At 31.6% G+C, this 23,012-nt stretch overlaps 1 protein-coding gene and 1 long non-coding RNA gene across 13 annotated transcripts in view; one reads left to right on the forward strand and one right to left on the reverse strand.

Annotated features, from left to right (window-relative positions):
• The window catches only part of Evi5 (ecotropic viral integration site 5), a 32,510-nt gene extending 10,396 nt beyond the window's left edge, over nucleotides 1-22,114 (reverse strand). For 2 of the 7 annotated variants that reach the window (XR_011784286.1, XM_040727136.2), the window contains exons 1-6: nucleotides 21,834-22,114; nucleotides 11,220-11,422; nucleotides 6,455-6,604; nucleotides 3,286-3,402; nucleotides 2,886-3,119; nucleotides 1,010-1,247 (exon numbers count right to left, since the gene is read on the reverse strand). Coding sequence is in view for 5 of the 7 variants with exons in the window: in XM_040727136.2 (XP_040583070.1) it covers nucleotides 1,010-1,247; nucleotides 2,886-3,119; nucleotides 3,286-3,402; nucleotides 6,455-6,604; nucleotides 11,220-11,272 (792 nt within the window). In the remaining 2 variants the exon portion in view is untranslated. The other 5 variants (XM_040727138.2, XM_071894024.1, XR_011784285.1 and 2 more) reach the window with 5 other exon arrangements.
• On the forward strand, nucleotides 3,306-7,709 carry LOC121131767 (uncharacterized). 6 transcript variants are annotated; one of them, XR_011784289.1, is made up of 3 exons: nucleotides 3,306-3,428; nucleotides 3,498-3,591; nucleotides 3,642-7,205. It is a non-coding gene; the product is annotated as an uncharacterized lncRNA (long non-coding RNA). The 6 variants fall into 6 exon arrangements; XR_011784291.1 differs by having other exon boundaries at nucleotides 3,309-3,421; nucleotides 3,471-5,515; nucleotides 5,612-7,709; XR_011784288.1 differs by having other exon boundaries at nucleotides 3,309-3,421; nucleotides 3,471-3,591; nucleotides 3,642-7,709.
• Nucleotides 22,115-23,012: the final 898 nt, after the last annotated feature.

Here is a 23,012-nt window from a genome sequence, read left to right on the forward strand (position 1 = left end):
CATCAATATAACTTGATAGCTAAATAATGCTAAATGTACAAAAACATTTTGTAAATCAACAAATCTGAAAAAACTTATTAGAAGCTGATTTTTTTAGTGCGCTTTTTTTAATTATCAAAATGTCTTCACTTTAGGACCATCTATGATTCTAATCTTTGTGATCAAAAAATGAGGAATTTATATGAATTCCAAAGAAAGGTTTTTATTTTTAGTAACTTGTTTGTACTAACAGGGTATTTTTACAGATTCAGAAAAAGATACATAAATAATAAAAGAATTTATTGAATCTAAAAAAATTCATCTACAAACTTTTTTTTCTTCTCCTTTTTTCAATAATTGAAATCTTTCACGGCGAAAAATAGTACTAAATTATATCGATGTTGTAAAAAAATAACTTTATATGCCACAAAAGTTGAAATTTCGGATTATGCAGGTTATTTTTATGCTTCTCAAGATAAAATCAATTAGGAACACAACATCTCAATTCAAAGGCAAAAATATGTTGACGTTTAATTGGTTTTTGTTTACAAAACTCGGGATCTATGCGCCATCTTGCGTCTATTAATGTTTTGTTATTTTATTCATCCCTATTATTTGTGAGTTACATCAATATAAAACGTTGTTTAAATGATTTTGTTATCAGTTAGTTAGTATCTTACATTTTTTTTTAAAGAGTATGTGTATTGTTTTACATTTAGTTAATTCTATAATACATTTTATCAGCAGAAATAAAAAAAAGAGGGGGAAAGGGATGATGACTGAGTGATGACTGATGATCATTAATTCAACAATTCTATGTATGTATGCACTACACACATAGCCAGAGGTTCCAAAATACATATTATAATATGTAAAAACAAAATATTCCTACTATGATATGTTTGTAATAGAATGTACATTACTTGCAGACTCTGATTTTCCCCCTCGATCTTTGTTAATAAAATGGAATTGACAGAGTTATCTGCTATTTTTTTATTAGTAAAAATTAAAAGTATTATGTGTGACTCACCTTGAAATTGGGTACTTTTTTCCTTGAGCCAGACTCCCATTCACTAATAATTTTCCCCCAGTAGCTCCATAGATCCTCTTCCGGATCATGGGCTGGAGATTGTTCGGGCTGTGAAGATACTGTTACATTGCTGGATGTTCCAGATGTGATAGAGATTTGGGAGGTGTCGGATGAGCGGCGTGAGTGTCCACTTCCAGATTTGAGTGAGTTGAGGGACTTTGCGTCTGTTTCAATGAGTCTGCAAGTAAAATAAAAATAATTAATTGATTATAATCAACAAAGATATATCATATATTTAATATAAGTACAAAAACATTTTTTATCATTTGACATATTAATACTCGTAAAGAGATCATTACTTTGACTCTGAGAGCTGCATCCATTTAGTCCAATCATTAAAAATACCCGACATGGTTTGTCGACTCCTTTTACTAAAAAACCCAGATTTTTTCCCTCTTTTTATCACAGCCTCTTTAGATGAGAAGGAAGGCCTATCCTTGAGAGGAAGCTCAGACTCAATATCACTAAATATTTCAGATATTCTATCCACGACTATATTAGGAGGACTTTCAACTCTAGGAACAGGTGGAGTTTGAGAAGGAAGATAACTTTGTTCTTTTTCCCCAACCACCAACCCAGCTACTCCCTCCCAGAGTTTACTTAGCCGACCCTCTTTTGTTTTAGATGATGACTTTTTGGCTCGGAGTTTGATTTCAGATGAGGAGCGAGATGAGGATAAGGAGGACCATGACTCTGAGGATATGAGCCAATTAGGGTCTTCATCACTCTGTTCATCCCAGGACCAAGTTTTCCTTGACTGAGGAGAGATAGACTTATGATGAGCACTCTTTTCCTTTTCTTTCTTCGTCTCCTCTTCCTCTTCTGTAGGGGACTCTACGTCCACATCCGTCGTGATTTGATAGTAGTTCATGATTATTTCTTTAGTATTACAAGCTCAATATCACATCATAATAAATCAACAGTCGGTTAAAAAAGCTCCTTGTGATCTCTTCACTTTATTTTTATTTTTTATCACACTTTCTTAAGAAAGAAGTTCTAAGTTAGGCATAATATTATTATCTTAATTTTTATATTTACTATTAAACGTCAAAATGATTAAGAGAGAAAGAAAGAGATAAGGCCTTTGCCAAGTTGGGGAATAAAAACACACACACAATTCAAAGTATGTATGTAACTCAATGATGTGCATATTATCTGAGTGAGGTATACAACCTCATATGTATGTAGTATGTGAAAAAATGATATGGATACACTAATGTATTACAAACTCCTACGTAAGTTCTTATTTATGTAAATAGGCTAAAAAGGATCGAGGTCAAATCTCTGACAGTGGTGGTTATATACTGAACAACATCTGTACGGTATAGCACACATATGATTGAGGATAAATGACAATAAACATTAAGCCATGGAATATATATATTATAAAAGAAGAGATCACAGAGGTAAGTGTAGTTTCACTGATGGAATTATTATTATTATTCAATAATGCACTTAGCAGGGCAATAAACAGGGACGGGCTCATACACGCACACCCCAAATCACTTCTTAGAAACTACTAACTCAAGCACTACACCATTTTTAATACTACTATTATTACTACTACATAGGTATATCATGATTATTCATTAGAGGTGGGCAGGTTTTCGCTTTCCATGATGATTTTATAAGTATTAGTATAACCTCCTCATTCATATGAACATATAGGTACATAGATGAAAACATGCCGGTCAATTTATAGAAAATGTTTAGAAGCATTTAAAACTAACTCCTGCAATAACACAGGTGGACAGCCTTATTTTGCTCAAACCATGCACATAATAAAATGAAGAATAGGTCTTCTTCTGCCGCTTACCTATTAGCTTCTTCTAGTTTCTTAAGGAGTTCCAACTCCTCACCAGACACGTCTTTTGGCAGGGAATTATTGTTGTCCTCTTCAGCATCTTTGCCGTTATTGCTATTACAAATCTGATTACTTATGGTCTCTCCTCCCTCAGACATGGTTACATCATTTGACAACACGGACTCCATTGAGGATTTACGACTAACGGAATTACCGTTGCTGCTACTGCTATTGATAGTAATACAGCTAAAACAAAAAAGATAATGATAAATTATAATAGGTACATCGTGAATAAATTATATGGAAGTGACAAGCCCAAAAATGAGCAGCAACAACCAAAGACAGGTAAAATGAGTAAGTTGCTGATAGTCAAAAAAAAAAAAAAAAAAAAAAAAAAGAAGGAGATTCTTACCTCCCATCAGAAGAGATACGATCCTCTTCATCACCAGTTATTCCATATTCACTCACATCATTCATATAATTATTACATTCTTCACTCTTGCTATAAGCGTTGTCGTCATCAACGGTCCTATTAAATGAAACATTTAGTAATAAGTATAAATATTTTATAATATAATATATATATGTATATAATAGTTTTATGTCGTCGTCTTGTGTTGTAAGACGAGATTTTATATATGTATGTACATTCTACATAAAATGAAGAGAGGAAAATGGAGATTCAAGGAATGTTTTCCCTAATGGATTACATATATAGGTATGCACATTATATACATTTAAGTATACATTTTCTTTATATATATAAAGCGGGAGAAATACATCACATCTTATATATAGTGTGTACCTATGTATATTTACATCAATAATCTGAAGATACACAATTGATTTCAAGGCAGAATAAAAACTTCAATAGAAGTTAAGGATTCCCTCTCTCTCTCCCGCATTTTTCTTCCTCGTATGAATTGCTGTATTATACATTGATATATATATTGAAGAAAAAACAATAATGAAAATAGTATAAAAGTTCGTTTTAAATTACAGAACAACACATTCTTATCCATAAATGACAAAAATGCCTTTAGGCTAATCTACATATTATATATATATAACATGAAAAGTCATAAATTGATAGGTAAAAGATTATAAGAAAATATTATGATCATTCCATATATATATCTATCAATGTATTATACTAATATTAATAGCCAATAGGATTTAGATATGAAAGGATGGAAAAGGTGATAGTCCATAGAATGAGTTAGGAGCATTGTCATAGGGGAGTAGGAAGATCTATAACAACTTTGGAGAAGCAGGTTGCATTGCTTTAGTAACAATAATAGTATAATAAAAAATTAACTTTTGACCTACAAAAAAAAAAAAAAAACAAGAAAGAAAGAGAGAATATAATATTAACATAAATAATACTCCTGCCTCCGCCTATTTCGACGGCCATGAGTCGTCAATCCTTGTTATTATAAAAAACAAACCATCAAAAATACCTTGCGGAGCAATAGTCAAAAAAGTAAGGTTGCTACTGTATACATATAAATTATAACAAATTCAAGGTTCATTCTATAAATAACAGGGGAAAAATCCTTATTCCTCCCTTTACTCTTCTCATGGACAAGAATCAGTTATTTTATTTGACATTTAAAAATGAAAAAAAAGAAGGTTAATAAAGGGATCTGCAAATGCACCAAGTAGTATGTAATAACTATTAACGGCGGTCCGTCCGTCGCAAGTCGTTAAGCTTCTACTAGCTACTTAATGAAAACTCCATCAGTGAAATGATTCATTCTTTTAAGAAAATATCATATTTTCATATAGTACAGAGATGATTTTGAATGAAAGACATATAATATGTATAATGAATTAATATTTGATGAATGGGAGTATGTACATTGTAATGTTAGCATTTAGTATACATGCATGTCAATGGATCTTGCATCTCGTGATAGCACTGTTCTGATTCATCAGCAGTCACTTCAAACTCATTCATGGAATATCTATCAATGGAGAATCACAACATCCGAGAAACATTGGCTGCTCACTATATAAATAGTATGTATCCATCTACATGATGATCTCATATTATTATAATATATAGATAATATTACGAAAGACAACGATAATTAAAATGGTTGGACGTAGGGGGAAGGAATCGTACAGGTGGAAAATTGAAAACATTGTCGTCGTTGTAGTGGTAGCGGTTTACGTTTGGTTTCTTTCTGTTCTTCTATTTAATGTGATTGCTATTAAAGTAAGTGAATGAATTTCTAATTTATTATGTGTGCATGAACGTAACATTGACTGTAGAATGTACATATAAGATATTCTATGAATGTTTCCTGTCATTTCCTTTTGAATTTTTCTTTTAAAAAAGAAGAATATCAAGTGCAAAGAACGAACTATGTGGAGAGGAAAATTGAAATACTTTGATATATATATGTATGTATTTATTTTACACATGAAAGGATAAATATAAAAGTGCAAATAAGTTATTTTATTTATATTTGTGCCTTTACCTCTTAATTTAAGTTAAATTTTGATATTTATCTCTTATATTTATATATTTTATGTGAATAGCAGCACGACCCCTTTCTCTACGTCACACTACTCTTTCAAAAGATGTACTTCTTCATCACGACGACACACACCCCCGGCTGTTATAGAGTTACTAAGTAATACATTCAAAATGGTCATAATGAAAAAGCGAAGCGTCCTCTTTTCCTTCCACTTCTTCTCACTCTTTTTTTCTCTCTCCCCTCTCCTTCTAGCTCTACATATACAAAACACACGCCTTAAAAAAATCCTTCTTCAAGGCCCTTCATTTACGGGCATAAATATTTTTCTTCTTCCTTCACTCTCGAGCGCACATCTTCTCTCAACTACTAAAGATTCTAGACTCCTTTCGCCATTCCTTACATTGATGGAGTAAAGTGATTAATAGTAAAAAATATGGCATAATTTTATTCTAATTTTCTACAAGGAAAATATTCTCATCTCTAAGGGGCAGAATAGGGCTGTGATGCTAGAAATTTTTCTCCCACCCCCCTCTGTATCAAAAACTTTCATAAGACATCATTGAGATTACTTAAAGGGAATCCGGGCAATTTTTTTTTTTTTTGGTTGTTGCATACAATCATAATATATATACATACTTGGTTACATAGAGAAGGGTTAAATTCTAGCTTTCTAAGAGTAAAGGCAGAAAGGGATAGAAAGGAGGGTGAAAAATGTCAACCAAAATTAGGAATCATCTTCTTTTGAATGTGATTCTTATCGATATTGCTCTCCCTCAGAATATGATATTATTTAATATGATGTTTAGTCTTTCAATGATAGTACCAATCAATTAACAATGTGTTCCCCCATTCTCCCTCTAAATCAATTTGTTCATCATATGTAGAAGATATATCTTTCCACCGGCCTAAGCACCCTTTCTCCTCCTTCCATAACTAGTTAGCTTAACAGCAAATCCTATGCATGCATTCTTATCCACACATTGATAAGAAATCATAATGCCCTCTTTCAATTGAAAATTTTTTAATTCTAAAAATTTCCCGCACTTATTTACATCATAGATCAGAATTGCCAGTAAAATGCACAAGAAAACTAACCGGTTTTCCAATTCGTCCTCAAGAATGGTGTGAAGTAGATTGGCATTAGCTTTATTCATACTGGGACTAGGAACAGTTCCACTTCGACGTGGTGTCGAACTTGCTGGTGGTATAACACCGTCCAGATAAACGATGGAGGGATCACCATCCCTAGAATAAAAGATAAAATGTTTTGATTATAACAATTTAAATAATATATACATAATTATAATAGTGAAAATATTATGTATTCCAACTTATTTACTTATGCTATAAGTCATAATTTGTCTTAATTTAGGATGTGGAGTGTATACTACGTAGAAAAATAAAGAGTAAGAAAGAAAGAGACAAACAACACAAGCAATCAAAGTTTTCAAAATGAAAAATGTTTAGTGAGGTAACCTCAATTTCAAGGAATTCTATTAAATGTGAATAATGTGCCACGTTAACCAAATATCATAGTGGATCTATGAAATGATTTAATGCATGATTGGATTAGGCTTGCTCAGACTAAAGAAGAATGTGTACAGTACCAATCACCTCATCCGAAAAGGAAGATAATTGATTATTGCATGTTCTTATAAAATATACAATATACGTATAATAGCGGCAACAAGACGTAACAATAGAACCTTGTGAATGAACCTAATTTGTATACAATTAATTGGCTTATAATATAATAATTATTAGTCGTTGTTATATCAAAAAACTTGTATGTTGTTTTATACATAAAAATGTATATGGTTTGTGTATAATACATAAATATTGGTTATTGTGCGTTGTCAAGGTTATAATAGTAATAGTGGAGAAGATAATTCCTTCCAACTTTGTCATTCACACTGCTTCGTATAATGAATAAATAATTATCATTATTTTATGTACTTATATATTTATAGACAATATGTGCATGAACATCCAATTTCTCGATTAAATACTTGAGATACGCGCAGAGTTTATAGAGATCTTTTAATTTTTTGTTAATTCAATTTAAAATAGCTACATATACCTATATTTAGAATATAAAATTCTAGAATTTAAATTCATATAATAAAATAAAAAGTTTTAAAAATATTTATATATTTCAACGTATGTAATTCACACAACTAAAAAAAGAACAGCAATTGAAAAAGTGAAAGTAGACATGTACAGTCTAGAATATTTGATTATATTATGTGCTAGTATTTGTATAATATGTATGGTAGATAGAATGCTCACAAGCCATGGTTTCTTCCATGTTAACCTGCTTTAGTAATTAAATAAAGGAAAATCAATATAACATAGGGAGTATGTGGTTGGAACATTTCAAATAAATGATTTAAGAGAGGGGTTGCGTGAATAACGTAAAAACTTCCGAAATATGTAATGATGGCTCGTACGAATGGATTATTTTTATTATTTTAAGGCTGATGGATATTTAGTACTATAGGTGGTATGATGCTTAAATACAGACTGAATGATCAACATAATTCCTTTTTTTTTCAGCAGGTAAGGTCTACTTCAACGCCAGGAGATAATTTCCTCGTTGGAATACATTTTTTGTAATTACAATAACATAATTATAATAATATTAATATTGTTCAAATTTCCAAGGTCAAAAGAACTTACGCCTTTGAATTGTCTCTCCTATTGTTATAAAGACCAAAGATCTTTTAATGTGGAGTCCCCAGTTTATTTGGTTGGGTGAGAGGCTTTCTGTGGCCATGTTGTCAACAACTTAGTTATATTTATTTTATTAAAACAGTAGTACCCATATAGGAAACACAATAAATGATTAAGATACAAAAGTCGAGGATCAATATGGTTACAAACTAAGAAGATCAATGAGATTATTTTGATCCGAATTGTATTATTAGCCAGTTATTTCTTTGGGTGGATTATTGTTTTGTTTATTATCAAAAAAATTAAAGGTAACCCTAATATTAATGACTCATTTACTAATAATAATATAATTAATTGTAATTTTACCATAATATGTACATATAAAGAATAGTATGACATATATGTTTTACAAGAAAAACAATTCGTCACTCGGGAATTTCAATCAAGAAAACGTTGGGATGCATAATTAGATTTTTTAATTATGCTAGTGCTCCTAGGAGATGAAGTCGAGAAGGGAAGATGAAATGATTAATCATAAATATTATTATGTACTATGTTTAAAAAATATGACAATGAAAGATTGCACTCTTGTTTTAGTTGCAAATTGAACATTTTTTTTATTCCCCTACGTTGTTATTAATTATTATCCTTATCCCTAACCAGATTGAGATTTAAGCTTTGTGCAAAGGACCCTGCAATGACCCAGGTCGGTTCTGAGTACAGACAGGCCCATTGTAACAGGATGATAAGGTATGTAAGAAATAATGATATATCTGTTGGAAAATTTGATGTAATATTTTGTGGAAAAGACAGCGGTTGTCATGAAAAATGTTGAATATTTAATAAACAAAAAAAAAATGAAAAAAATGAAATGTATTTTCTAAAATAAAATCATTTCGAAAATATTCGAGACAAAATAAAAATAAAATACACCCTCTCCAACGGCTATGCAAGGGCGTCAACAGACTGTGGGCTAAAGGGACCTCAGCTACCTCCAAATCGATGAATTTTTCTCGTTACCATTCAAAAATTATCGCTTTGAAGGAAAAAATTAATGATAACAGAAGGATTTTTTTTTTTCAAGTTTTTGTTATAGATAAAGGTCACTTTCACAAGTCCAAGCTTGACCAAAAAAATAATAATCTTAAATAAAAAATGAAAAAAGCAATGTCAAAATAAACTCCTGCCGACGTCCCTGTTAAGAAGCTAATGTAAACATAACACATTGTAAATACAGGTCTGATTTAAGGAGGGGAGCATTGGATCATTAGCCCCGTTTTTTCACTTGATTATGCCCCAAAAAGATTAGATTTTTCAGAAATTAATAACTTTATTTTTTTTAAATTAAGCTCATTTGAAATAAAATTAGAACTGTCTTTACTAAAAAAGGCTATTTATAAACAAACAAAGATGAAAAGAGCTACGCATCATGTTTCATTAAAAAACAACAACAAGGATTCGATAATTTTTTTCTGTTAAAAAAAGGTTATATTTAAAAAATAAATCGAAAAAAAAAATTCAACTTTAAAAATAAAAATACCCTCTCACCGTAAAACCGGCCTTGTGTGCATGTGTCGTTCTTTTGATATAGATGATTTTAAATAAGTTTTTGTTAGCTTTAAGTGGCTAAATCCCCGCTCAATAGTTGCAAAATATACAGCAATAGTCTGTAATATTATTTAAAGAGTCGATTTTCCTATCTTGATCAAACTGTTAACTTAAATTTTGGGATGTTTGGCGTATCGGCTTGATACACCACTGGTTAAGTGACTGAGTATATACTTTTCATTCTTCGAATGGAAAAAAAATGATTTAAGAAAAAATTATATATCGTAAATTTTCAAGTTTTGTCAAACTATAATTGAATCATTTTTGAATTATAATTAATCATTCCACGTTCAATAATATGATATAATTTACTTCAACTGTTTTTAGTGGATTTACGCTATATTTACATTTCTAGCGGTAGTACCCGGATGGACCGGAGCAATTAGGCGTCAACGAACAGACCAACTTTACTAATTCATATGGAAGATAACTCCTCAACAAATCCTCAGTGTTACTCGTCGTTTTTCTGGAGAACACTTAAATTAGTTACTCAATGCTTAGGTTAATGTGTTCTTATACTATGATATAAGAACTCATTGCTCAGGTGTTTTTCTCCTCAAAAAAAAACAAAAAAACTATCACGCTAAAGAATGCTTATTATTTACAACTCTAAATATAGTCTGATTAGCTTGCATTAGTTCCATTACAAAAATAAAAAATCCCCAAAATTACAAGGCCATGGATAATTTTGAGGACACGTGTATCCCCTTTTTTTTTTTGTTTAATATGTCGCCCACGCTGCTCGATTGCATTCCTACTCTTAGACTAAGTATCTATGTACTCCTAAGATACACTCAAAAATGACTGTACGTAGTACAGCCATAAAAACAGACAAACTTTGTTTTATTAATATATAATGTATATATATTTTTTCTTTTTTGTTTTTTCCCCTGATTTTCAAATTTAAATATGTAAATGTACATCATAAATCAGTTGATGTGAAGTTATGTTGCATAATTTGTGTGATATTAGCACCCTTAAGCAACATATACTTAGATGATTATCAAGATTGATGGAACTCACGCATTTTATACTTAGGTAGATATTCTCTCTTCCAGAGTTAAATTATAATGATAACAACTCTGAGATAATATTCTTTACGACTCTATTCATAGTGATGTACCATCACTGATGGTCTACCGACACACAAACGGCATCATCACCAGCTTGTTTTTTTTTCTTGTGCTCCACAGCACAATTTGATCGAATTCCCTTTTTTTTAGATAAATAAATTATTAAATAATGTTTTTCTCCCATGTTTTCTCCTGATAATTTTTCCTTCCATATCTATAATTTTTCAAAAACTCCTTGATGGGGGGTGGGGGCTATAGCGCCTCCAGACCACCATCCTGCGGACACCCTTGAAATAAAACAGATAAGGACGTCATATCGGTAGGATCTCACACTATTGTGAATCATTCTTTTCCTTTCACGCAATCTTTTATTCGAAATACTAGATTCCATATTTTACGAATAGAATAAATTTATATAGTATTCGAATATTTATTATTCATTTAACATTTTTTATCGACAACACCCCTCAATAGGTCCCTTTCATTTGCGACATGGAGGAACTTACCTCTCGGAATTGTTTTGATTCCATGTATAGGATATGAGTTTCTGAAACACCATTTTGATTTTGGTGTTTACTTGCTCGTTTTTTAAATAATAATTAGTAAAGTCATCAATTTATGTATATGATTGGATGCATTCAACTTCCTTATTCTCCGTCATGACCCCCAAAACTCGGGTCAAGGTGAGTGTTCTCTTCTTATACGTGCCCTAAAAGGAAAAACGAGAAAATAATAAATAAGTCAAGTATAAAATAATATTATAATATGGTACAACAAAAAGCTGATTCAAAATGATATTATATTAAGAGCTAACAGCACTTATATTCATTTTTTTTTTCTTCCAAATAGTTGGAAAGGTGCGTAAAGAGACTCATAATAGGATCAAGGACAAAGTGATTTGACTGCAAGAGTGAGCATGGAACTCCTATTACTACATGATGGGTGGATTGGGCGGTCCCCTTTTCCCCTTCACTAATAAATCCTGACTTATTTGATATTTCTAACCCTATGGTATGAAACAAAACACTTTGTAGTTTGTATGTAATATCATGATGAACTTCCTATCCACATAAACAGTGTGTTTCCCCTTCCTCTTATGCAAATGCATAATAATTTGCGATGCTAGTGATTCCGGGTCTAGAGGTGCAGCAAGGTATATTTGACGATCACGCAATCTTACTTAATAAAACTTAAAATAAGAGCTCCACCACTTTTCAGTCGAACTGAATAATTACAAGGAGTACCTTGGACCAGTGGTTCTCAAATGATAGTACTTGGAGCCCAATCCTGGGAGTTCTTGAGATTTTGAAAGAATATTTTACAAGTGGTACATAACTCAGGGGCATCCGCAGAGGTTGGATTGTAGGAGCTGTAGCCCCACGTTACTAGAAAATTTAATATTTGATTTGATTTTTTTTCCTTCAAAATATTTAAAATTTAATTTAATTTTCTGTGAATATCTATGGATCCTTAAATTTTTCTCCAAAAAGTTTAATATTTGAAATTTTTTTCCAAAAAATATAATTTTTTGTAAACAGCTGTGGAAAGCTTAATTTTTTTAGAATGGCAATGGATTTTTGATTTTTTTTTGTAAAAAAATTAATATTTTGAATTTTTTTTTTGAATTTTTTTTGAAAATCCAAAAATCTTAATTTTTAGATTTTCAAAAAAAATATATATATACATATATATATAAATAAATAAAAAGTATATATAATCCTGTGGACCCCCCTGTCACTCAAGCTAAACATGTTTTGTGCTGGTAAGGGGGTCTTCGGGTTAAATAAATATTTTACAAGTGGTAAATCACTGAAAAAAGTTTGAGAATCCCTGCCTCAGACTGTACCATAATGAGAAAAATTCGGAATTTGGTATTGCATGATATTTTTTTTCTTCATTTAAATAAATAAGTAACTTCGAAAAAGGTCCTTCATGTACGCCTTTTGATTTGAAAATCTCTAAAAATAAGGAAAAAAAATAATTTTTTGATTCTAATTCTTTAAAATTATGGAATTGAATCGAAATACTGGATTTTCATATAATCATATATTTGTAGTCCAAAATTATGTGTATAATAGTATTTCTTATTTGAGATTCATGAAATCTGTAAGTATATTTGATAATAATATATTAGACACTTGTTACCAAAAAGAGATAATTCACTCGTAAAAATGAAGCAACAAATCAAAATATATGCGTGCAATACGTGGAACCTAAAAATAATATTTATTTACTTGGGACATATGTAGGACTAAAATACTCATCACGTGAGCCAAGTTGAAGTATTTGTTATTCAAATATTGTTGTCAGATATCCTTCTAATCTGCAATTCTTAATTATATAAAAATCAAGTATCTTGATTCAACTCGATGATTTTAAAGGAACAACATAAAAAAATTCATTTTTGTCTATATTTTACAGATTTTCAAATCAAAACACGTCCCTTTTTTGGACCATTGAAGGTTATATTTTATTATTTCTTAATTGAATTTAGACGGTGAATTAGATGGAGGAAAATTGCATCCGCTACCAGGAGTAATGAAAAAGCCTCAAAAAGGGATTTTTTTTTTTCATAACCAACTAAATTGTGACAAAACTTGATGCCGAGGTCATCGTTTCTTAATTTAATAAATAAAGAAATGAACGGCTGAATAGAAAAAGTGCGCACGGGTCCAAGTCTGCTTATAATATTTTTCTTAATAATAGGTGTTGTCAAAAGAAATACATTATTTTGCCAATAAATGGCTTTAGTAATATGTATCTTACTTTGTATAAGCACGATCAGTTTACTCTAGATGACGTTAGATGATAAGATTGACTACTAAAGAAACTTCTGAGACAGTTTTGTGATTGTTTGACTAAGTATTGTTCGTGGACACTTCAAAGATAGAAAAAGGAAATAAACTATAATTTTCAGTTTTTCTTAGATGAAGGCGAAAACGCCGCAATCTAGGAGGCTGAAAATATCAATAGTATTTATGGTCTTGATATTTTAAAAGCCAATCAGTCGATAATTTTGATGTCAAAGATCCACCTCTCTCTGGAAGGTCAGTTGTCGAAAATGTGGATAAAATAATGGAAATCATCGAGTCTGCCCTTCTTGTAAGCACTATTTTGATTGCCAAGGAGATAAATAGTAATGAAATACAAAAATTTCTGGATGAAAGTTATGTTGTACAATGTACATCTATATTAATATAACAAATTTTGGATGTTTGAAAAGGCATCATTTTTGAGTGTTAATACTTGATCTAAGAAATGACAGTGTAACAATAGCTCAGTGAGTTATATTTGACTTTAAAAGAAGTTTAGCAATGCGCCTGTATAGTTAGCTTTGAATGGATACAAACCAAATGAATGGATCATTTTTCTAGTACATACAAGTTTATATATTATAAACAATGCCTGAATATTCTCTTTTTGCTAAGTATTCATGAGTTTTTGTTTGCGAGGCAAAATAAATACATATTATAAAGCAAAAATACAATAAGATTTGATTGTATAAGTACAACATAGTCGTATATATAATGAGACTAGTTGAAAATATGTATGTGTATGCGGAGTTAATCAAGGATCAAAAAAAGATCCATCTAAGTACATTATTTAATCAGTCTATTCATTACTGAAATAAATCCCCATTACAATGCTTTCTTCAGAACATCAAATACCCTTTTTGTCAGCTGTTGTTTTTCTAATTTTTAAAAACTCTCTAATAATGAAAATTGTTGAAAATATGACCTAAAACGAGAGAGATACTTTTTGTAGTAACAAACTGAACAGTTTTTTTTTCTTTTTCTAAACCTGTTATCATTGTTTCATAATACTTGAAGAGGGAACATTGAAGCATAAAGTGCGTGAGCTTATGGATAACGGGGAGCAACACTCCTAATTCAATAATATATTATTCGCTTTGCAAGGGTTTTCTTTGTTATTAATAGGTTGAGATAATTGAATTTCAGCTCTCTGCTGTGGCTGTCTCCAATTTCAAGATAGAAAGCAAAATTATGAGGTGCATGAAAACTTTACAATAATATACAATTTACTCATAACTATAATATTTTCTATGCACTAATGCTATTTTAAATGTTATAGCAGTAATTTATTCCCCCCCCCCTATCCAAATAATATAACAGGGAGCTGATATTAACAATGCTCTTAATTCACTAGCACCGCATGTCTAGCTCCCGCCAACTCCTCGCCCTTCTCTTACACAATTCCATTCTTTAGTCATATCAAACCGTGGCTAATGATGGATGAAGATTTACAGTAACCTACATATTTGCAAAAAAGGGAGGTAATTCTGAGATATATGGTATACTCCAGGCATGGAATGGAAGGCATGGCATGGCATGGAATGAACCTTATACAAGTTACCCCTTGTCCTACTTAATACATAATATTCTCATTAATGTAAGGATATTTTAATTTTTATGTGAGCTGACCAAAATTCAAATCAAACAAAAATACAAAGATAATAAGACACAAAAACATAGAAAACTACCAAAAAAAAACATTTCTAATTATCATTTACGTTGTGTCGTTTCCCCTCTTCACATCACAACAGTATTAAATTGGAGTTGAATAGCACCAGGACCGATTCTAAGGTGAGCGTGGCCTGGGGCAAAATAAATATGCGAGGCTTTTTACAATTTAGTAAAAATAAATGTCTTCCTTTTTTATGGCCTTTTTGTGCACATTTTATTAATGACGTTTAAAGTCGTTCCTTTAATATTATTTTTTAGCATTTTTATAAATTTCTTTTCACTGTGTATATATAAAATTCTATTCCTCTCCTTTATTTAAAACCGGCTCTGACTGGCATCTATAGGTATGTTTTTTGTGTTGAAAAAAAAAAAAAAAAAAAAACGGTGTCTGCTATCGGTTTTTTTCTTCTTCTATTTTGTTCATTCTTTACTATATTGTCCTGGTGTTAAAATCTCTCTCTCTCTCTCTCTGAATAATGAATTCCCGCCTACTTATAGTATATTAAAAAGGCATAATAAATGCCTTTTTATTTTATATACCTAAGATTAATATTCCCTCTATACTAATGGTAATTTAATTGAAAAGGCTATCTTCTTTAGAAGCACTAATTAATTGTATCCCTCCCCAAATCGTAAAACTAATCCTGAAAATCTAGTGTAGAATGGTCATGCAAAAAAAAAGAAACCCAAAGTCAACATGGAAACCCTGACAATTTGAGAGAAATAATAATGCTCATACGTTTAATTAGATCAGCTACAATCAGCTGTGACAAGAAAGGAAGGAGAAAATGATATAAAAAAGGGCAATTACTAGAATTCATCCGATTTCGATCCCCAATTCTACTCCGAGTCCAAAAAGGACTTACATTTATAACTCAGCAACAAATCCTCAGGGTTATGCTTCATTTTTTATGAGCAAGGTTTTGAATATAATTAAATCTATTTATGAAAGGATGTTCACTACTCTGGAATTAAATAATAATGACAACTTCTAAGGAAAAGAAAATTCTTTCTTTATATTACCAATTACAAATTAATGGTCCAGCTAAAAAAAACACCGGATTTACATCATTGCATATAACCTATAGTTTATGTTAGCAAGAGTATTAATTCAGTAATACGATATATCCCTTTTCCCTGCATATAGAACAAAGGATACAAGAGTTTGATATTGTTTATATATAACAAGAGACAAATTTCTCTTTGCCTGTCCCGTTATTTGAAGCTACATGCATACGTACATCATTAACTAATATGTGATTTTAATGATAATAAAAATAATTAGACAGAGATAATTCACATTATATCTTATCACTCTAATACATTTCTTCCTGTTGCCTCGTATCAGGTAGTAAGAAACGCTAACATACAACGTACCTATCTGTATATAAAACTCGTCTTTTTGAACAAGAGTAATTCTTCTTGGAGTAGGAAGTAAAAGGGATCTTACTACTTGGGGCCCTCAAAATGGTGTCCATAACATACACATATTACTTAAATATCCTACTATTCCTCACTCCTACATGGAAAAATCCATCATTCAACTTTTAATGATCCAAATTGACAAAGTATATATTAATTTATTGTCCCAGTATCAACTTGTACACCTCATATTAAAATTGTATTTAAGCATATATTATGACACCAGCCTTTTTAAGTACCAGCTAGCCATTATTTGCTGCTAGAATCCCATTTTGATAGATGTCTATTAAAATTACTTATTTATTAGAATATTTACAAATGATAGAACTGTGAATGACATTAAAAGGACTTTCTTAATAGAATACTCTTATTTTATTGAAAAGTCAAAAATAAATACATACCCTTCATATGTAGGTGTATCTACCATCCAGACTTGGATATTGAGCCCAAAAGGTGCGTTGTCCTAACCTTGGTTGCAAGCCAAACATCTCGACAGCTGACAACAAACTACTATGTATATTTTTGTGTCACCGATGTAATGCCTTGTCAAATACATATTTTATCCCAAGATCAGAACGAAAATCAAGTGGCGAAAAATGACCACGTAATACATTTTTATCAAATTTAAATGGCTAAGAGAATATTTTTTTGCCCAATTGGAGCGCTGAAGATATAATGAATTACTCAATAGACAAAAACTATCTACACAAACTCATCGAATTCACATGGTGAATTCAGTGGAACAAAATACCTACATAGTCATGTAAATCGTCTGTATTTTTTAGCTGACCTCTTTTTTTGAATAGGTAATGTGAAGAATGAATTTTCTATTCCTCAGCTGTTATCATTATTATTTAACTCCTGATCCATGAACTTTCTTTATATTCGATTCAATGACTCATAGAGTAACCTTGAGTATATATTGTTGAGTTATAATTGTAAGTCCTTGTTGGACTGAGAGTAGAATTGAGGATCGACATCCGAGTAATTCTTACCTATGTCCGTGTTCTTCCCTTCATCCCTCAAAACAACTGATCTAATGAATCGTCACGTCAGCTGAACTGTTTTCCTCCAAAACATTATTTAAATTGTCAGGGTTATCATAATGATTTTCGGTCTCTTTTTTTTAAATATGCAACACACAAAAAAATACACACAATTTTTCCTCTCTAAGCATACATAACGAGGAGAAAGGGCTGCATTAAGTCATTTGGGGTTCTTCATAATGAAGATCTTGCGAGTAAAAAGTTGTTTCATGGACAGTACAATTTGAACAGTAATTAGTCACGTGTCATCAGTTCGTTCAAAAAAAAGAAAAAAAAAAGAACGGATGGACGAAAGAAAAGATAACACGTCCAGGCCTGCAACTATCCCAACTGTAATCCTTGCATTAAACTTCTCATGAACATTCCCCGAGTATAGATAGACTATTCATTTATAAAATGTTTCATCTCATTTTTGAGTTTGTCCAACTTGTAGAATCGTCTTACAAAGTTCTTACAAATTGTAACTTGTACAAAAAATATATTGTGTAGAACCCTGATTTCTCTATCTTTTTATACATAATACATATGTATATTTTGTACAAAAGAAAGACAAAAAAACCTGTTTCTGACCTCGATGATGATAACGGTCCAGTAGGTAGTAGACAGAGGTCTATTCAATCAGTGATAATTATCAGAGGATAATATATATATATTGGAGAATGATTATAACTATTCCTCCATTTCTCAAGGATACTAATGCCCTAGCCCCCCCCCCTCCCCCAATGTCGAAGATAGGATAAATATACAAAAATATATTAAGTATTGAAAAAAGGTGTGAACCTCATTTTACAAATTTTAATTTAAGTTTATATATTTATATAATAATATAATCACATTACCCTGAAGAGAATAGTAACCTTTATTAAACCTTATTATACATATTATGCACATTGTGACCAAATATATGTTATAATGTATATATCCCTATAAAGTAAACCAGTTTCCGTTAGAAATTGTTTCCTTAAGGCCTTTTTCGGTAAACTTTATTTACGCAATAACATGCGATGATACAAAATGGAAAAGGAAGAGATTCTTTTAATCCATTTGGACTTGCAAGATACATTCATATTTTTGTGATTGATTAACATGCCCTGTCATTATTTTTATTGTATCTCCAAACTTTCTCTACAAAAAGTAAGAGAAAAAACACCCAAAATCATTGTTGGTAGTTTCTAGTAGTATTGTGTTTTGGTCTCGACGGGTCTCTTTTAAAATTCAGTCTAGACTAGATGAATGATTCATGAAGTCAGTTGGGTTTCAAAATTGACCTAAAATAACGACATATGAAGTTAAATGTGGTGCATAACATGGGTGTCCGCACTGGATGGTCTGGAGGGCTGTAGTCCCCCTCCCCCCAAATTAAGGAATGTTTGCATTTTACTTGAATTTATTTTGGGTCAGGATAAAAATTTTTAGGCGAAAATAGTCTTAAATTTTTTTTTAAACGTTTATTTTCTCTTAGAAAATTAATTTTTCCCTGAAAAGAAATGGATTTTTGATTTTTTTTTTCAAAAAATTAAATTTTTTGTTTACCACTGTGAAGTTTTGAAATTTTTTGTTTAAAGTTATGGACTTTTTTGTAAAAAAATTCCAAAAACCTAACCCTTCCCTCACCCCCCCCCTAAAATATATATAATCCTCCAGACGCCCCTACATAAATCATTTTGCACAACTGATAGTGGAGAAAATGAGTCTATATACTTAGACCGAAAACGATTACGGTATGGAGGGATATATCTTTTCAAATGGGAGGGAGTAGAATTGTGTCTTGGACCGGGTCTCAACACTAGTAGTTACTAATTAGCCAATTCCTCCTCCCAACAATCAAATTATTATTTTAAAATTGTTTCCAACCTCGTTAACAAGAGCTAATTCGAATATAACAAATTACAAAATTTTCACAGCTGAACTACAAGAGCTAATTTGAATTCAACCGATCAACGTTGTTCGGTCATTGATAAGGGATAAAGAATCAAATAAATAACCAGATGATTCAAAATTACAATGTTAGTTAAGTATTTGAAAGAATTGTTTGGAATAGTTCAAAATTTAGTAACCAGAGATAATTTGAATTGAGCCAATCCACGTTGTTCAGAACACTCCAAAATCGATCACTGACAAAAAAATACATTGTTAATCTATATTTTTTTGGTGAGGTAATACTCTGGTTAAAGTTAAAAACACTGATATGGTGTTAAAAAAACAGAATTATTGACAGCTGACAATAAAAAATAATGTTAATTTTATATAAGTGGGCTAACACCATGACGGGTACAGTGTTGTTCATATATCGGGACAGTGTCGTAACAAATGAAGAGTACCTGAGGCCTTAAACTCCCCCACCAATAAAAAGGATGTATAAATGAAGTGAAAATATATTCTGAACTACTAAAACTAGGGTAACACCATGCTGGATTTTTTTTACAACATATTACGATCCACATTTTATAAAAAAGAGAATATGCCACAAATCAATATGTCATGAGCAAACTAAAAAAACATCGATATTCGAAAGATGGCACAGATATACTTAGCTGTCGTAACAAACAAATAAGTAAACAAACTATTAATAAGCAATAATAAACGCAAGGTGACGACACTATACTCGTGTATGTAAACAAACTACTAATAGTAATAAGAACACAAAGCTCATGTCCCGCTGGTAGTCCCCCAAAATTCTTCAATTGAACTATTTGATTGTATTTAGTAGCAGATAATTGTTCACAGATTAATACTGGAGCAGAATTTAGTTTCAGCAATCAACGTTGTACAGAACAATACTACTACTACTACTACTACTAAGGAGCAAGAGAGGTATACAAATTGACGCAAAAATATAGTGTACATTTTTATATTAAGACTTGATTTCACGCCGTGACGTAAAGAGAAATCCCAATCATACATATATGTATATTTAAAAGTAGGGAAACATTCTCAACGCTTCTTGATAAATAATTAATTATATATTGATTCAGATAGATGAATATACCTACAATTATAATTTTCTAGGTCAGGGACTTGAAAACCACACCTTGAGCGTTATTGATTAATGAATTATTTTATTCCATCTTCTACTACCATTAATTTATGGCAAATGTTTATTTTTGTTAAAAAGGTAGACAAATACCCCTAAGAACTAAAAAGATCATCTTTAATTAAACACCAATTACTCCTTCAAAAGAGCTTCTATGAAAGATACAATGTAGTTTACCAGTACAAAAGCAAGCAAAAAGAATTTTCTTAAAGCTAAGGTGAGTCTAAATTACTTATTATGTTACATTTGTTAACTAATTAATAATCTTTTTTTATATAACTTTTGATAACTTATTTCGTAGGCGTTGCTAATTGTACTGAAGGATAGCAAAAATTCACAATCCCATTAAAAGAAAAAAATTTATATATTCTATTTTGAAATATCTCAGCCAAATTAAAGCTCAGGAGTCTAGACTCTCATAACAAGCATTTCTAGGTATCTTTACTCATCAGATAATTTTGAATGTAAAGGCCAGTATTAATAAAATATCTATCAAATATTGGGCCGGTCAAAGTGAAGAATCAAATTGGGATTTTCACTTTTTCTTAATTTTTTAAATACATAGATTGTTTTTGTGTTAAGCTAGCAGAACATAGAAAATTAATGATGAAGCACAATTGTTTCAACCATTACTACTAATAGAGTCATGGATATATTTTACATCATGCATATCACCGCCGATCCATGCGCAAAAGAGAGGAAGGGATATATTGGGCTGGGTAATGTTCAATTTGGAATCTTTATTCATGACCGTGCTAGAGCTTGATCCAATGTCATCATCAAGATTACATCACAATATTTATTCTATAAATAATAGGACAAATAGGGAGGGAGGATATATTATAGTCTATAATATCTCCCTCTGGGATCTTTTTCATGGCTCAAGGACGATGAGCAAAATCGTATTCCGTGACTAGAGAATATACGTGAGACCATCGACTTAAAATGATTATTATAATAACCAATGAAATTTCATTTTTGTTTTGCTTTTGAGGTCTGTGGAGTTGTGATTCTAACAAATCACATAATAATATCATATCAATAATGGGTTGACGCGTGGGATTCAACCCACAACTATCCATGAGAGTGAAAAGATCCACGGAAGAGGAGAATAAAGAAAGAAAAGAGCCTTACCTTCATAACCTGTGTCAACCATGACGTTGTTTTTATCCTTAGTGAGTTCTGAATGTGATTCGCTCTATGGTTAATGTTAGAGGGATGAAATTTCTTTTATATGATTTTGGGATATAAAGACAAGTAGTCACCCTTACGAGTCAAACACTTCCAGTAAAAGACTGACATTTATTCAGGAAAAAATTAACACAATATTCGAATCGCTCGCCAACTAACGAGGGCTCTTTCTTAAGGAGCGTTTCATTTTCCAAAAATAGTATTGATGGTAGTATGTCTAATAATAAGTACTAATATGTCTTTTTATTTTACCTAGGAGAAGAAGGGATCTACGAAATATACCTACCAACTATTTTATTATCAATTATTAATTTTTTACTACATAATATGGTTTATTATGTATCTATGTATGTACAGGGGCGTCCGCAGGATTATATATATATATACAGGGTTCGGAAGCAAAACGTGGACTGAATGACTGATTTTAGAAAAATGTCAATAGCTTTATTTTTTGAAAAATAATTTTGAAATTTTGAGACACGGCCTTTTCGAACATGTTCACTTAATATGTTAACCCCCAGCAGGAATCACAGCCTCCACATGGCGGCAGAAAGCCTTGCAGGAGTTGATGATGCACTTCTCGGACATGTTGTTCCACTCCTTCACAATGGCGGCCTTCAGGGAGTCCACGTTCGGTTGAGATGTCCAGTTAGTCTCCCTCTCCAAAGTACCCCACACAGAAAGTCTAACGGGCTCAAATCCGGCAAAAATGATGGCCACATGTCCTTTGGCCAAAAATCAGCCATATTGTTGGCGCAGAACTTCTGGTATTTGGCCAATGTGTGTTAGGGTGTACTCTAGTTAAGTGCCCTTGAGCCCTGAAAGTATGGTGAACATCAGCACTTTGTTATAGGTCTCCTGTACGATTTTCCCCCCAGAATTAAAAAAACATGGAGGTATCTTGTTGCCGTCGGACGCCACGATCCCCAGGACCATTGTTTGGGCAGGATATTTTGTACGGAACACCCCCTTGACCTCCCCTGGTGATCCCCCAACCCAACAGTCGTTCCAACGGTTGTAGACCTGGTACACGGTGAAAATCTTCTCGTCAGAATTTTTATTTATTGTGGATACATTTTCCTTGATCTTCGCACGAACTTTCTTACACCTCTACAGTCTCCT

Source organism: Lepeophtheirus salmonis, chromosome 1 (assembly GCF_016086655.4).
Source record: "Lepeophtheirus salmonis chromosome 1, UVic_Lsal_1.4, whole genome shotgun sequence".
Lineage (NCBI taxonomy): Eukaryota > Metazoa > Arthropoda > Copepoda > Siphonostomatoida > Caligidae > Lepeophtheirus > Lepeophtheirus salmonis.